Source organism: Lates calcarifer, linkage group LG1, assembly GCF_001640805.2.
Source record: "Lates calcarifer isolate ASB-BC8 linkage group LG1, TLL_Latcal_v3, whole genome shotgun sequence".
NCBI lineage: Eukaryota > Metazoa > Chordata > Actinopteri > Centropomidae > Lates > Lates calcarifer.
Genome location: NC_066833.1, coordinates 15856636 through 15869881, shown reverse-complemented (window position 1 = coordinate 15869881; position 13246 = coordinate 15856636). Strand labels below are relative to the sequence as shown.

The window sequence follows — 13246 nt, the reverse complement described above, 5'->3', positions numbered from 1 at the left end:
CAAATTCGTCTGACATTTGAAATCCACCATATTATATGTTATTTTATACCAAAAAGGTGGAATGAATCATACTGTGGTAGTTGCAGTGAATACTTCACAGTCTGAAATGGTGTGGAGATCATTGTCCATTTCTCTATATGTGTTTTACCTTTGCTGCTGCTTAAATAGCTAAAAACTCTTGAGGGAGAAAAGCTACATTACCCTCTCTCCTTCTTCTGCCTGAGAGTGCTTGAAGAACATTTCTTTTTAGTTCTAGCCTTTCATTTTCAAGAGCACATTAAGGTTCCCAGGGTTTAGTTTGTCTTTAAATATTTGAGTGCTTGGCTTCAGTAAGAGGAGTAAAATGATTCAGCTTTCTCTCATGGTTATTACACTATCTAACAAACTAACAGATGTTAGCATTTTTGCCATTACTGTTCAGCCACAGTCTGTCTTTTGTTTTCCTGGGAATTTTCAGCCTATTTTTGTTTTATATGTTTCCTGTGTTGCTTTCTGAACTGTCTGTGCCTGTCAGCTGCACCATCTCCCCATTATACAGTATGTCTGCCTCCTGACCCATTTGGCCTCAATAAATACATTAGTACATGCAGTACACTGTGACAGGGAAGTCCCTCTCTCTGCCTTTCTGTCTGACTATCGGACGTCCCCTGGAGACTACAAGGCTGGACTATGTCATTCAGCTGACTGACGGGCAGGGGTCCATGTGTCAAATATAGATACACATGGACCTGGCACACATGCTGTCGGGACTATACCCATGACACTGCAGTTAGGAATGTTTCCCTGTAGCACACAGCAAGGAAAGCAGTTGCGAATTATAGGGGAGAGGTGATGGTGAGGGGATGGTCAGAGATGGGTAGGGGGGCATTTATTTGCTAGACTACAGGGTATCAGTTAATTATAGACTCACTTGAGCCCTCCCATCTGTGCTGTTAGCTCCACCCTGTTCCCCACCGCTCACTTTATGCCACGAGCCCACTTACCTCTGGGAATCTCAGCTCATTCTTGGTATCCTGACACACTGACAGCAGTGACTTGTCACATGAATACACCTTCCCAATTTGACTTTTGCAATCAAGGGATCTTGTTGCTTTGATAATGCTCAACTTGTGTTTGTATCTCTGATTACTTTCTCTTTTACACCCTTTAAATCCCCTTTCCATGTCCCATTTCACATATCCATTTCTCCCCCCTCCTCTCCCCCCCCACTGTATGACTCCAGGCTAATTATGGAGACTGGCACCGTGTTGTTGGTATGGGGATTTACCACCCATAGAGTCCAAAGTTAGACAAGGGAAGGGAGGCAGCGGATGGGGAGGGAGGTCTAGTTAAGAAGGCACAGGGTAATGTCGCCTGAAAGGGAGGTTAGTGGATGGATGGATAGTTGTAGAAACGTTGATGGATAGATGACAGTTGTGGAAAAAAAGGAAGAGAGTGACAAAGAGATAAGATGAGGTCAGGTCAAGTGTGTGTTGGTGTTGCTCATGTCCTGATGTGAGGGTTCATGCTGGGTGCAGTTGTGAGACAAGTCAGGACTAATGCAACTGTAGCTGTCAGCATGTGCACAGGTAGTCTTACATAACTGCTGGCATGTGGTGTGCTTGACACACACGGTGTGCTTTTGCTTTTACCCTTTAACCACTTGTATAATATTGTTCAAACAGAAGGCCACTGGTCCAAACAGCGTGGGCAGGTCAGCAAATAACGGGTTGACTATTACTTCTTCAAAATGTGCAGTCGCAGTGAGAGTGCATGTAAGATATTCAGCTGACACAGAGTTGCCCTGCGCTGTTGATGCTTCTTAAAATCACATCTCTGTATATATGAACTACTTTCTACTGATGCTCTGATGCACAAATATACATTATGTAATGAAACATTTTTGAGGCTGGTTGAATTCAAAAGCTTTGTTTTCAGTTGTAACAGCATAAAAAAAATTAAAAAAAATTAATGAACATTAATTATAAATCACAAAGCAGTGGATGCATGAAAGGATAAACCTATTAGGGGACTGTGCAGCTAAAAAATGTTGTTGGGCTTAGTTATCTTTTCGGAAACACTGGTCTTCCTATGGAGTAACACTATCTGAGTGTCACCGATTGTGTGGTGTTTTGATTAATCACAGGTTTTATTTAAGAATATGCAGCATGAAAGCACAATACAAAAATAGTAAAATAATAAATAAGACAAGCTTTTTACCAGCTTTCTAAACACTGAGACACAACATAAAGTAAAACTGCCTCTCCAACTTTGGTTAAATAATAACATTTCCAATTAATCAGAATACAGCTTTTGGGGTCCCTGGAGGTCAGATGTTCGCTTTGCCCGTTTGCTAAATGTGTTTACGACTCTTCAGTGACTGTTTTCTTTAATTATTGCTCTTCTGTCTTGTCTTAAGTTTTTAATTATTTACAATTGTGCCTGCTGGTTGGTTTCTGGAGCTCAAGACAAAATATACTGATGCTGGCATGAATATTCTGCTTTTTGCACTTTTGACAGACACATGACTGGGTGTGTTCTCAATACACAGAGAATAGGAGGAAAAGGGGCCCACAGCTTAATCTGACCCTGATTATTCCAATGGACTTTCTTGTGTGAAGGACCTTTATTGTTGAACCCTACATAAAACAGGAAACATATTCCAGAATATATACTTCACAGATGTTAATTGACAGGGTGCGGTTGAACAGTGTTGCTTCTGGGTAATAAGCAATGTCTGGCGAGTAGTCATTAGAGCTGCTACTGGATTTGCCAAGAAACAGTGACAGACAAGTGAGAGTGTATGTCAGTGCCTGACACCTATCTAGGTTTGGCCCCTGAACATATTTATAGACTTATTCTTAGATGTGTAGTGTGATGTTACAACTGTCTTCATTAGTGTGTGTCAAATGAGGATAATTCTGTTGCTGTGTGTTGCTCTGCCTCTTACTTTGCATATGTCATCTTTCTTGATTTCACAGATTCGTTAACTGTGTAACTTTCTCAAATTATATGTGTATTATATATTATATATACATGTGTATTATGTCAGGGGCTGACTTATGTAATGTGTATGATTGCCATACTCAACAGGGACACATGATATGAGCTACACTTGTGGAAACTGACATGCATGCTGTATATCACACACTGCACAGATTCCATTGGTCCCTGTCTTTTACAGTGTGCCGTGGTGATTGTTGTTGATAGATAGCCAGTTGTTCAGGTGCAAGCGATCTTCTCAGCAAATTAGAGGCTGAATTATTTAGGCGGGAGTGAGCAAGGAGCCAATCAGATCCCCGCCTGGCTAACCATCTGGGAACAAGCCAAGGAAGTGGCTTTGCAGTGAGGCAGGAAGTGAGTCATCGCTGTTGCTAGGCTAAATATAGCTTTGGTGGTGCTAGCAGGAGGCGGAGCGGGCTCTGTATCCGTCACAAATGTTATCAATGGAAGTTTTTGCTGGTGAGGGAGGAATGGGTGCACACACGTTGCTAGAGGAGAGAAACAGAAGGAGTGTTGGGATGTGAGGGTGATGCCAGTGACAGATTAGTGTGTGAACGGCTTGAAAGCTTTTTAGAAAATGCTGCTCTTCGTCACCAGTATCTGCAACCTTATGTGTATGCGACTGCCTCCCAGCTCTCCCAGTCTCTTTTTTTCATATGTGCCTAATTGTCTGTCTGTGAGTGGGGAGAGAGCAGTCACTACAAAGCAGGGCATTGAGCTGACAGAAGTGTACCACACAGTCTGTCTAGGAGCTCTTCTTGGGCCCAGCTCAGTCGTTGTGCTTTGCAGACCTGCAGGGAGCCTGCTCTGTTCACCGCCTAAACTGCATGTTGGGCAGACTGTTAACACTGCTAACAGATGGAGGAGAGAAGGCAAAGGATACGGACAGTGATTCCCTTACAAAGTAGGAGGGGGGCAAAGAGAGAGAAACAACAGAGAATTAGATAATTAATTTAATTTGGAAGCTGGTTTTAATATCCTGCAGCAGTATGTCTCATAGGTTTGCGTTTGTCGGCTCGACACCGTTCAACAGCACTGGTCACTCTTACAATTACATGCAGCACTAGGTGTTCACTTCCCCCTGGTGCAATCCAGTTGTTTGTTGTTAGCATCTCAAAGATAATAGAGCCCATTAAACACATAATGTTCCAGAATGTGTATAAACTAACAGTGCGGCAAAACAATAAGTCTGGGTGATGGGGCCAATTTCTCTCATGAGCCAGTTCGTACCCATGTGATGTTTCCTGCCACGGTAAAATGCTTGCAGGTGAGCTGTTTTACATTGCATTGGACAATTATGTAGACAATAAGTACAGGAAGTCCCATCTTGTCAGTTCTGTTATAACTATTGAATGCACACAAATTGTGCTTTTAATGGCTAACTATGTGAGGAACAGTTAAAACCTCGAAGAACAAAGCTGGTGATATTCCAGATTTTTCTTAGTGTCAGTAAACCCCATGCAAAGTACAAAACATCAGTGAATTTGATTTAACCTCCTTCCTCTGTGCCTTTGAGCCCCATTGTTTTTGAAAACACATAAATGAGCCACACCATTACACTGACATATTCCTTTCAATATGATATAGGTTTGTCAATCTCTCATACACCATCCAGCTGCCGTAAAAACTGACTAGAGGACTCAATGTGTATCAGTCCCCTGCTGAAAATAGTCCCCAATAAACCCACTGTTTACTCTTGCCCACATTGTTGTTTTTGTTTTTTTTGGTGAATTTTATAGAACATAATAAAACATATAGATGCATATTCTGGTGATTTAAATCAGCCAAAAACACTCCATTGATCATAGATTCAGCCTGTTGCTGATGCTGGTGTATTTTTCTCATCATTCAACCACAAGTGGGCTAAATGTGTCATCTGAAGGCTCTGCTTTTGTGATTATGTGAGCAATTTTATTTGTCAATCTATAAATTGCATTGTATCTGAAAATATTTTCAGACAGTTGCATTTCAGTACAAGCAATGTGTGTGTGACTTGCAGTCGTGACTAGTAGGTCTCGAACAATAGTTTCACAAGAAAGACCCGATGACTCAGTGCTGACTAACTCTGGTCAGAATGGAAAGGAAAAAGGAAGTCCTAGAATAATTGGGTGGAGAAGCCTCAGCTACAGCATCCTTTCAGGGTCAGTGTGCTGCAGAGTTGAGTGTGCAGACCCCGCCCTTCAACTCAGGCCACATCCGACCAGGAAATGAGGAAATGATATCATTGTCTGCGGCCACCGTTGGAGTACCAGCGGTTATGACGCATGTTTCTGTGTTTCCTTCCCTTGGGGGAGAGCCCCACACAATGGACTCCCAGTTAGACAGTAGAAAGAATACGTGGGGTGGCGAATCCCATAGTGAGACATGGGAATGAGTGCTATGAAAAGAACATCAGTTACATGAGCTTGAAAACATTCTTCTTTCATCAGGCAAAAATAATTGATGGCTCAGAAGAAAAACTACAGATCGAGAGTGGGAAGGGATGGGAGAAAAATATTCTGCAAACCAATAAATTGACAGTGTGCAGCTGACATGTGCAGGGATGTGTGCATATGTAGGTCATGAATGCAGTTTTTATTTTATTACTTTTATTGTTGGGAATTGCAGAGATTTTCTAGTCTTACTCAGTGTAACTGTTTTGCTTGACTTGACTTTGCTTGAATTATAATTTTTTTTTTTAGTCTTCTGATTTATGTTTGTGCATGTGTAACCTCTGTTTTCTTGTTTGTGCTTCTCTACAACAGAAAGATGAAGTGTACCTGAATTTGGTCTTGGACTATGTTCCTGAGACTGTCTACAGAGTGGCCAGACACTATAGCCGAGCCAAACAGACCCTGCCAATGGTTTATGTCAAGGTATATAAGTGTTTGTGTGTGTGTGTGTCTGTGTCTGTAACCATCATGGCAAGAATAGTGCATTTCGCTTTGTTTACAAGAGCAGAGGGAGGTAATATTAACCAAACTCCTACACAGTTTTCATTCTGTATGTTATTATTAGCACCGTTGCTGTCTTAGCAGAATACCGTGAAGATGTCTGGGCAACTTTTTATTTCACGTTTTTAGTTAGTGAATCTATGTGTGTCATTTGGGCTTCATTTTGTTGGTTAAAAATATGTAATAATAATAAAATGTCTTTCAATATTGTAGTAATTCAGCGTTTTAGCCATCTAATAGCAGATCTCTCCAGCGTCTCAGTGAATTTGAAGATGTTGAAACATGAAGTTCACTTGTGGATGGCTGTGATGGTTCTGGGTCTTCAAATTATAGACACAAAATTAACCAAACCAGACACCTGTATATGTCCTCTGTATTTTTGGGTAAAGTACTCTGAGTATAATCATTTACGTTTTCAGACCTGGAGCTTAAAATATTTATAAATAACCACACAGTCCACTTAATATTTCTGTATTCAAACCCATACTATATGCTAAAATCCAGAGTTTCCACTGAGATCCAGTGGTAGATCTTTGTGGTTTCGTTTACTAAAAAGATCAAATGTACTATTCTGAGTGTTAATCTCAGTTCAAAACTTGTAACTACCTAATTAGTGACTTAGTGAGTAAGCAGTTTAAGATAAACATTTTGCATTAGAAGTCTCTTTATTTGAACCAGGCTAATCCACTCAGTGTCAACACTACTTCTGGTTACATAAGGTTGTATTGGCTTCTGCTGACACTGGCTTTCAGTGTAATTAACTTTGTAAAAAATAAACAGACTTTTCTTACTTTAAAATATAGAAATATCAGCAATAATTTGTAAAGCATATGCAAAAAGCAAAGGGTAGCCCACCTCTAATAGGAGTTTTGTGTTCCACACTGTGTAAAACTGTGTCTTCACTTTTCAAGTATTTCTCTGGCTGTGACAGATATGTGAAGCAAATGTGGGAATAATTTGCAAAGGAAAAACAAGTCATTACACACTCACATACACAGTGTCAATGATTTTTCTGTCTCAGTGAAATAATTAAAAAAGAAACACCTACAGTTCATCAGTCCCACGCAGCAAAGGAAGCACTCACAGTTACCTTTTTAACCACACACACTGATGTATTCATTAGCACAGGAAATGTGGGTTGAGAACACCTCGCACATATTGGCTCATCATATTAACACAAAGAAGCAATTTTGTCATCTCACAATAATATAATGACCTTAATTGAGATGCCAAATTTGAAAGAATAAATTCATCACTCTTAATTTCTGCATAGTTTAAATAATGTATATGAAAGGCAAACATGCATTACATAAAGAACATGAGGATCACTTTTTGTATGCATACTGTGTATCCCCATGCACTATCCACCAAAATCACCAGTTTCTGATTGAATCTGTGGGGAGAAACAGGCCATGCTGTTGCAGAAACGTTTCATCTACAGGGCCTGGCTAACAAGATTCAGGAGTTTGAAGAGGCAGCGTGTGACTCTGTTGTCTAAACATTTGCTGATAAAACATTACGTACTTGACAGAGTTGAAATCAGTTCTTGAGTGGTTGTTACCAGACTTAAACCCTGCAATGAAAACTGAGCTCGCTGTTTGTGTTGTCGTAACCTGTATGTTTGTGTGTGTTTCTTTGTGTAGTTGTACATGTACCAGCTGTTCAGGAGCCTGGCCTACATCCATTCGTTTGGGATCTGCCATCGGGACATCAAACCCCAGAATCTTCTGCTGGATCCAGAGACCGCTGTGCTCAAGCTCTGTGACTTTGGCAGGTGAGATGCAGTATGCACATTTTCTCAAGTTTAGTTAACAATGGCCTGGTTTTTCCTGGCATTTAAAGGAACTGTGTGACATTTTGGAAAATACACGCTTATTCACTTTCTTGCCAAGTGTTACGTAAGATCAGTACCACTCACTAAATATGAAGTGAAGTTCCCCACCAAGAAATAATCTGACATAAGTTGCCTCGTTTCATTTTTACACTTTTAATTAGTGAACTGTGGAGGTGCTGACGGGCAGATTTTCTTACCTTTTGACAGAGCCAAGTCGTTTGTTTCCAGCCTTTATGCTAAGCTAAGCGGCTGCTACCAGACACCAGAATGGTGTCGATTGAAAGTGTATTTCCCAGTTTTCTTTAAGGATTGGTTTAAGGATGGTCCTTAAGCTGAAACATATGGAAGTTTGTAAAGTGTTAATATCGTTGTTGACCTATGAGTAATGATGCATGCAACAACTGATAAAATATACAAAGGTTAAACTGGTTTTTAGTGTGTGTTCCTGACTGATAACTGACTTGTTGATACTGATACTGTTCAACCTGTGTAATTAGGATTTTAGCAAGTGGGCAATATTTTAATCACAAGGCTTTTCTTGATGTTCATATTTCCTTTCTTGTGGCCAAAATGCAGCAGAGTATAGTGATGATTTTGATGATGACTGTGTTCTTTGATTTTGTGTGCAGTGCTAAACAGCTGGTCCGTGGAGAGCCAAATGTGTCCTACATCTGCTCTCGCTACTATCGAGCTCCTGAGCTCATCTTTGGTGCCACTGACTACACCTCCAGCATAGGTAGGCTGACTGCACCTGTCACAGTCAACGTATAAGCCTCATTATAACCTCAGCACAGAAATGATTTTATTGCATATTACTCATGATCATGATTTGGTTATGGAAGATAAACGCATTGACAGAGAGAACAGAGTATTATCTGCTGCTCATCTATACTGTGCATCAGTAACATTAGACCTGTGGATTAAGGTCATGTCTGCCCCTCTTTTGCATGTATCTTCTCCTTTTCCTTTTGATGACCTGCCTTTTCCTTTAGATGTGTGGTCAGCCGGCTGTGTACTGGCAGAGCTGTTGCTAGGGCAACCAATCTTCCCTGGTGACAGCGGAGTGGATCAGTTGGTTGAAATTATCAAGGTAATGACTGGGGTGACCCACAGGGTGCAGAAACCTGTAGGGTCTGGTTCTTTTTCACAAGTGAAGAGCAAATTCAGGTTAAAGACATAATGCTGCAACCTGTCTGTTGTGTTCTGTCCAGGTTCTCGGCACCCCGACCCGAGAGCAGATCCGTGAAATGAACCCCAACTACACTGAGTTCAAATTCCCCCAGATTAAGGCACATCCTTGGACTAAGGTGAGTCAACAGGTACAGGAGCCTTTTTCCTTCTCTAAGATCCACTGCTGCAACATCTTTTCATGCTTGTTAAGCTGACGCCTGCTTACTGCTCTACAGCCATCCAACCTCATCACCTCCACCCAACAGAGCTGCATTTGGACTTAATAGTCCTACACTTGCCCTGAGTTTTTTTAGATCCTAATATAAAGAAGGGATATGTAGTTTCCAGAATAAAGAGTCTACAGAGTTGTCATAAACTCTTTGCTCTTTGTATTTTATTTTTTTCTATTGCCTGTGAAGGACTCTAAACTTTGTACCAGGTTATCTGAGGAGTGCTTAGCCATGCAATGTGGCTGCTTTATATTCTTGTCAAGTGGTTTCTTGCTCCTTTTTTAATGCAAAGGAAGCACCTGTCCCATGTATATTTACACTGTGGCTGTTGAATGAAAAAAGACAGAAAAAGACAGTAAAAATTAACTTCGTTAAAGTTTCGGTCTTTTTTGTTCCCTTTTTACGTGAAAAAAAATCCACAGTCCTCTATCCAAAAAAAGAAGGAAAAAAAAGAAGATAAAGCCACAATATTTTAAAAACTTTTTCAAGTCCTACTGGTTAAATTGAAAATGCTCATCCATCAAGCTGAAACTGTGTTTCACCTGTGTTTTCACCCATGAAAGTTTTTGACATTTCTGAGTGAGGTCCCAAGCAGGTTTGGGTACACATGGGAGCACTTTAACAAGGCTGTTCGACATGTTTCAGGGTGGGTTGCTGGTGTTGAACTTGTCATCTCAGTCTGAACCACAAGGGATGAACCGAACAGAAAGTTAACCAAAAATGCTCTCATCACTGTGCATGTTTTAAGTTCATATGCAGTGCGTATGCGTCTGGTAGATGTTTAAGGGGCATTCTCGATTCCCGACTCCTCAGCAGTCACACCCCCAGCTCTTCCATTGGGTAACAGAGTCATCCAATCAGCAGGCAGCTGCAGGCCCTCCTGTTGTTTTCTCAGGCAACCTGCTGTGGTTGCTCTCTGCACAGGTGTTCGGTTTACTACTGTTCACTGCTGCAACAATCAAATACATTCATTGATTCATTCATACCCCTTCATAAAGTCTGCCTCATTTGACTACAAGCTTCATAAAATCCACTGAAGATTCAGTTCTTCATCTTCTAACCTTTTGGAGGAAACGTTCATTTTGTGTGTGTCAGCAACACTGAAATATCTTTGCAACACTGTGAAATAAGCTTCTTACGATCTCTGTTGACATCTGTGTGTTACTGATGCTCAGGTGTTCCGGCCACGCACGCCTCCGGAGGCCATTGCCCTGTGCTCTCGCCTGCTTGAGTACACGCCCACGGCCCGCCTCACCCCTCTAGAGGCATGCGCACACTCCTTCTTTGACGAGCTGCGCGACCCCAATGTCAAACTGCCCAATGGGAGAGAGAAGCCCTCCCTCTTCAACTTCACCACCCAGGGTATGAAACAGGAGTGTCACTCAAAACAGATCTATTAGCATGTACTCAGAAGAAGAAAACCAGTTTGTGCACATCCTTGTCATGAGAAGTGAACACTAATGACAGGTTCGCCGAAGCTTTCTCCTGTGAATCTTGTGTTGTCATGTTGTTTAAAGCCCTTTGATTTATGTTTCCATTGTTGAGGTGTGTGTCTGTTATCCAGGAATCACAGGTAGCTTTGTAAAAACATAACACAGCAACATATCTCGTTCTTTCTCTTTCAGAGTTATCCAGTAATCCCTCTTTGGCCTCCATACTCATCCCTGCCCACGCCCGCAGCCAGGCCACCGCCTCTACCCCAACTAACGCCTCTGCCACCACAGGTTAAGGCAACGCTTCCTCCACCAGGCACTTGTTTTTTTTGGCTAGCAGCTGTTTATTTTAGTTTAAAGTTGCTATATGCCATTGCTACATAGTTAACATTAGCATTAACAGCTGTTTACTTACCAAGAGGTTTGGCCATCATTACATTTTCAAAACAAAAGGTGGTGTTAGGAGATGGGACAGGCTGGGGCTAACTGGTTAACATGCTAATTTCAGTAGAGGAAAAGTGATAGAAATAGAAGCAAAACAAGAGTTAACATTGGCTTTGCTTTGTTGAGACAACTCTTGGTGTGTAAAGAAATTAAGTTGATGCACAGTTTCACATATTTATACCAGGGAGCAGCCCAGTAAACCCTGTAACTGAACTCACAGCAGTGGTTGAAGGAGGAGGTATTACTCATTCACTTTGAGAGTGCTGTAGAGGTTGTTCACTAATGAACACAGCCTTCTACTTTATGCTCTCACTGTGTCTCTGTCACTCTTTTTTTTTTTTTTTAACCTATCTCCTAACAAAGAGATCACCCCCTCTTCCTGTCCATAGATGGTAGCAGCACAGAGCGAGGTCCCAGCACCACCACCGCCTCTGCCTCGGCCTCCAACTCCACCTCCTGAGCCCACAGACCATCCCGCCCCACCCCGGTCTCAGCCCCAGCCCACGGCCTCTCCATTGCCCCGGCCAGGGGGTGAGCTCTGCTCAGCTCTGCTCTGCCCTGCTCTCCTCCCTGACGGCAGCGGAGCGATGCTGACGCAGTCCGGGTTCAACAGCTAGACAACAGCCCTATGTGACCACAACCACAAACCAAGAATCCCCTAATCTGCCCCTTTTATCCCCAACTGGCCCCTCATCCAGCTGTTTGAACTCTACTCCATCCTCCATCAAAGACGTCTCTCCGTGCTCTTTCAACCGGGAAGCAATGCACAGGGCCAGAGGTGTTGTCGACTGTACTATTGATAAAAGTACACTGTACATGTATACACAATGCTAGCCTGCTAATGTTTGTAAGAGGACAATCTGTAGAAAAAGTCCTAAGCTGTTCCCCTTGGCCCAAAATCCTTTTGTCTTTCCTCCACATTGTTCCATTTTTCTGCATCCTCATCATATGACCTCTGACCCCTGTGTCCCCTGGTTCAACTCCTCTCCCCCACGCCTCCCCATTGGTTCCTCCTGTAGTGCATGGCCTGAGTATGGTTAGGATCAACCTGGGGGTCACCACACCCTCTCACTTCTCACCTCCACTTCCGCAGACAAGGCATGAGGCTCACGCACGCGTATACACACATACACACCCATAAACATACACGCTCACATCCTCACACACATGGATGCATGACGATACTGATGTATGTGGAAAGATGCAGTCCACTTGTGGGGGTAATGTTTGGACAGGTTGTTTTTTTTTTGTTTGTTTGTTTGTTTTTAAATGGTTAGCAAGCTGTTTTATGCGACCTTGTTTTTAATTTTTGTTTTGTACTCCTGGGCAGATGTTTTTGGATTGCCATGTGCGATGGATGTGACATGTATCTGGTCCTGTGTGCTTGTATAATATATACATACAATACAAAACAAACATGCATACATACACAGTTTATATATTACTTTTCCTTATGTATAAAAAGTATATATAGATATATGTATATTAACTACAATGGTTCAGAAATCATTTATGGTGAGCTCATATCTGGCAGAGCAGTGGCAATATTTGCTACTGCCTAAAGACAATAGATTTAGATATGGTGGTGTTTTTTTGTTTGTTTGTTTGTTTGTTTTTTTGTTGCTGGAGTGTGGTTAGATTCCAGCAGTCACTTCCCTGTTCTCCTGTGTTGTCTGTATTAAGGCTGTAGATCGGTTTAGGGCATTGCTCTATTCCCTGTCTTTGTACTGACTCTGTCTGTAACATTGTTTCTGTGACAGTGCAGCATCTAGACAAACATCTTCCCCTGTCCAGATCTCTCTCTCTCTCTCTCTCTCTCTCTCTCTCTCTCTCTCTCTCTCTCTCTCTCTCTCTCTCTCTCTCTCTCTCTCTCCTCTCTCTCTCTGTGAAGAATCCAAGATGTTTCTCTTTTCTTTCCTCGACTCTTTGAGAAGTCTCAGCGGTGGTCCACGGCTCACCACTGACTTCCTCATGTGTTGTGACCACTGACTGAAGTGTTAGCCTAGCTTTCTTTCTCCCCTCCACCTGCCGCACATAGAGCCACTCGGTACAGTCTGTCGAAGCGTCTTATTTACAGAGAATACTCACTACATTTTAAAAAAAGAAAAAGAAAAGAAAAAAGCTGAATTTGTATATACAGTATAAATGCTCCTCACCAAAATTCTGACTCGTATGACTTGTATGTTGTTTTTTATGTTATGTTGATTATTTTTTCCATGT

The 13246-nt window shown here is 41.9% G+C and overlaps 1 protein-coding gene across 4 annotated transcripts in view; it reads left to right on the top strand.

Annotated features, from left to right (window-relative positions):
* Window positions 1-12899, top strand: part of gsk3ba (glycogen synthase kinase 3 beta, genome duplicate a) — a 29589-nt gene extending 16690 nt beyond the window's left edge. Inside the window, exons 4-11 of one of the 4 annotated variants that reach the window (XM_018678278.2) lie at window positions 5727-5837; window positions 7559-7689; window positions 8379-8485; window positions 8742-8839; window positions 8961-9068; window positions 10325-10511; window positions 10775-10898; window positions 11416-12899. In XM_018678278.2, the coding sequence (XP_018533794.1) occupies window positions 5727-5837; window positions 7559-7689; window positions 8379-8485; window positions 8742-8839; window positions 8961-9068; window positions 10325-10511; window positions 10775-10878 (846 nt within the window). In that variant the 3' untranslated portion in view covers window positions 10879-10898; window positions 11416-12899. The remainder of the gene's footprint in view (window positions 1-5726; window positions 5838-7558; window positions 7690-8378; window positions 8486-8741; window positions 8840-8960; window positions 9069-10324; window positions 10512-10774; window positions 10899-11415) is intronic. The other 3 variants (XM_018678276.2, XM_018678279.2, XM_018678277.2) reach the window with 3 other exon arrangements.
* Window positions 12900-13246: the final 347 nt, after the last annotated feature.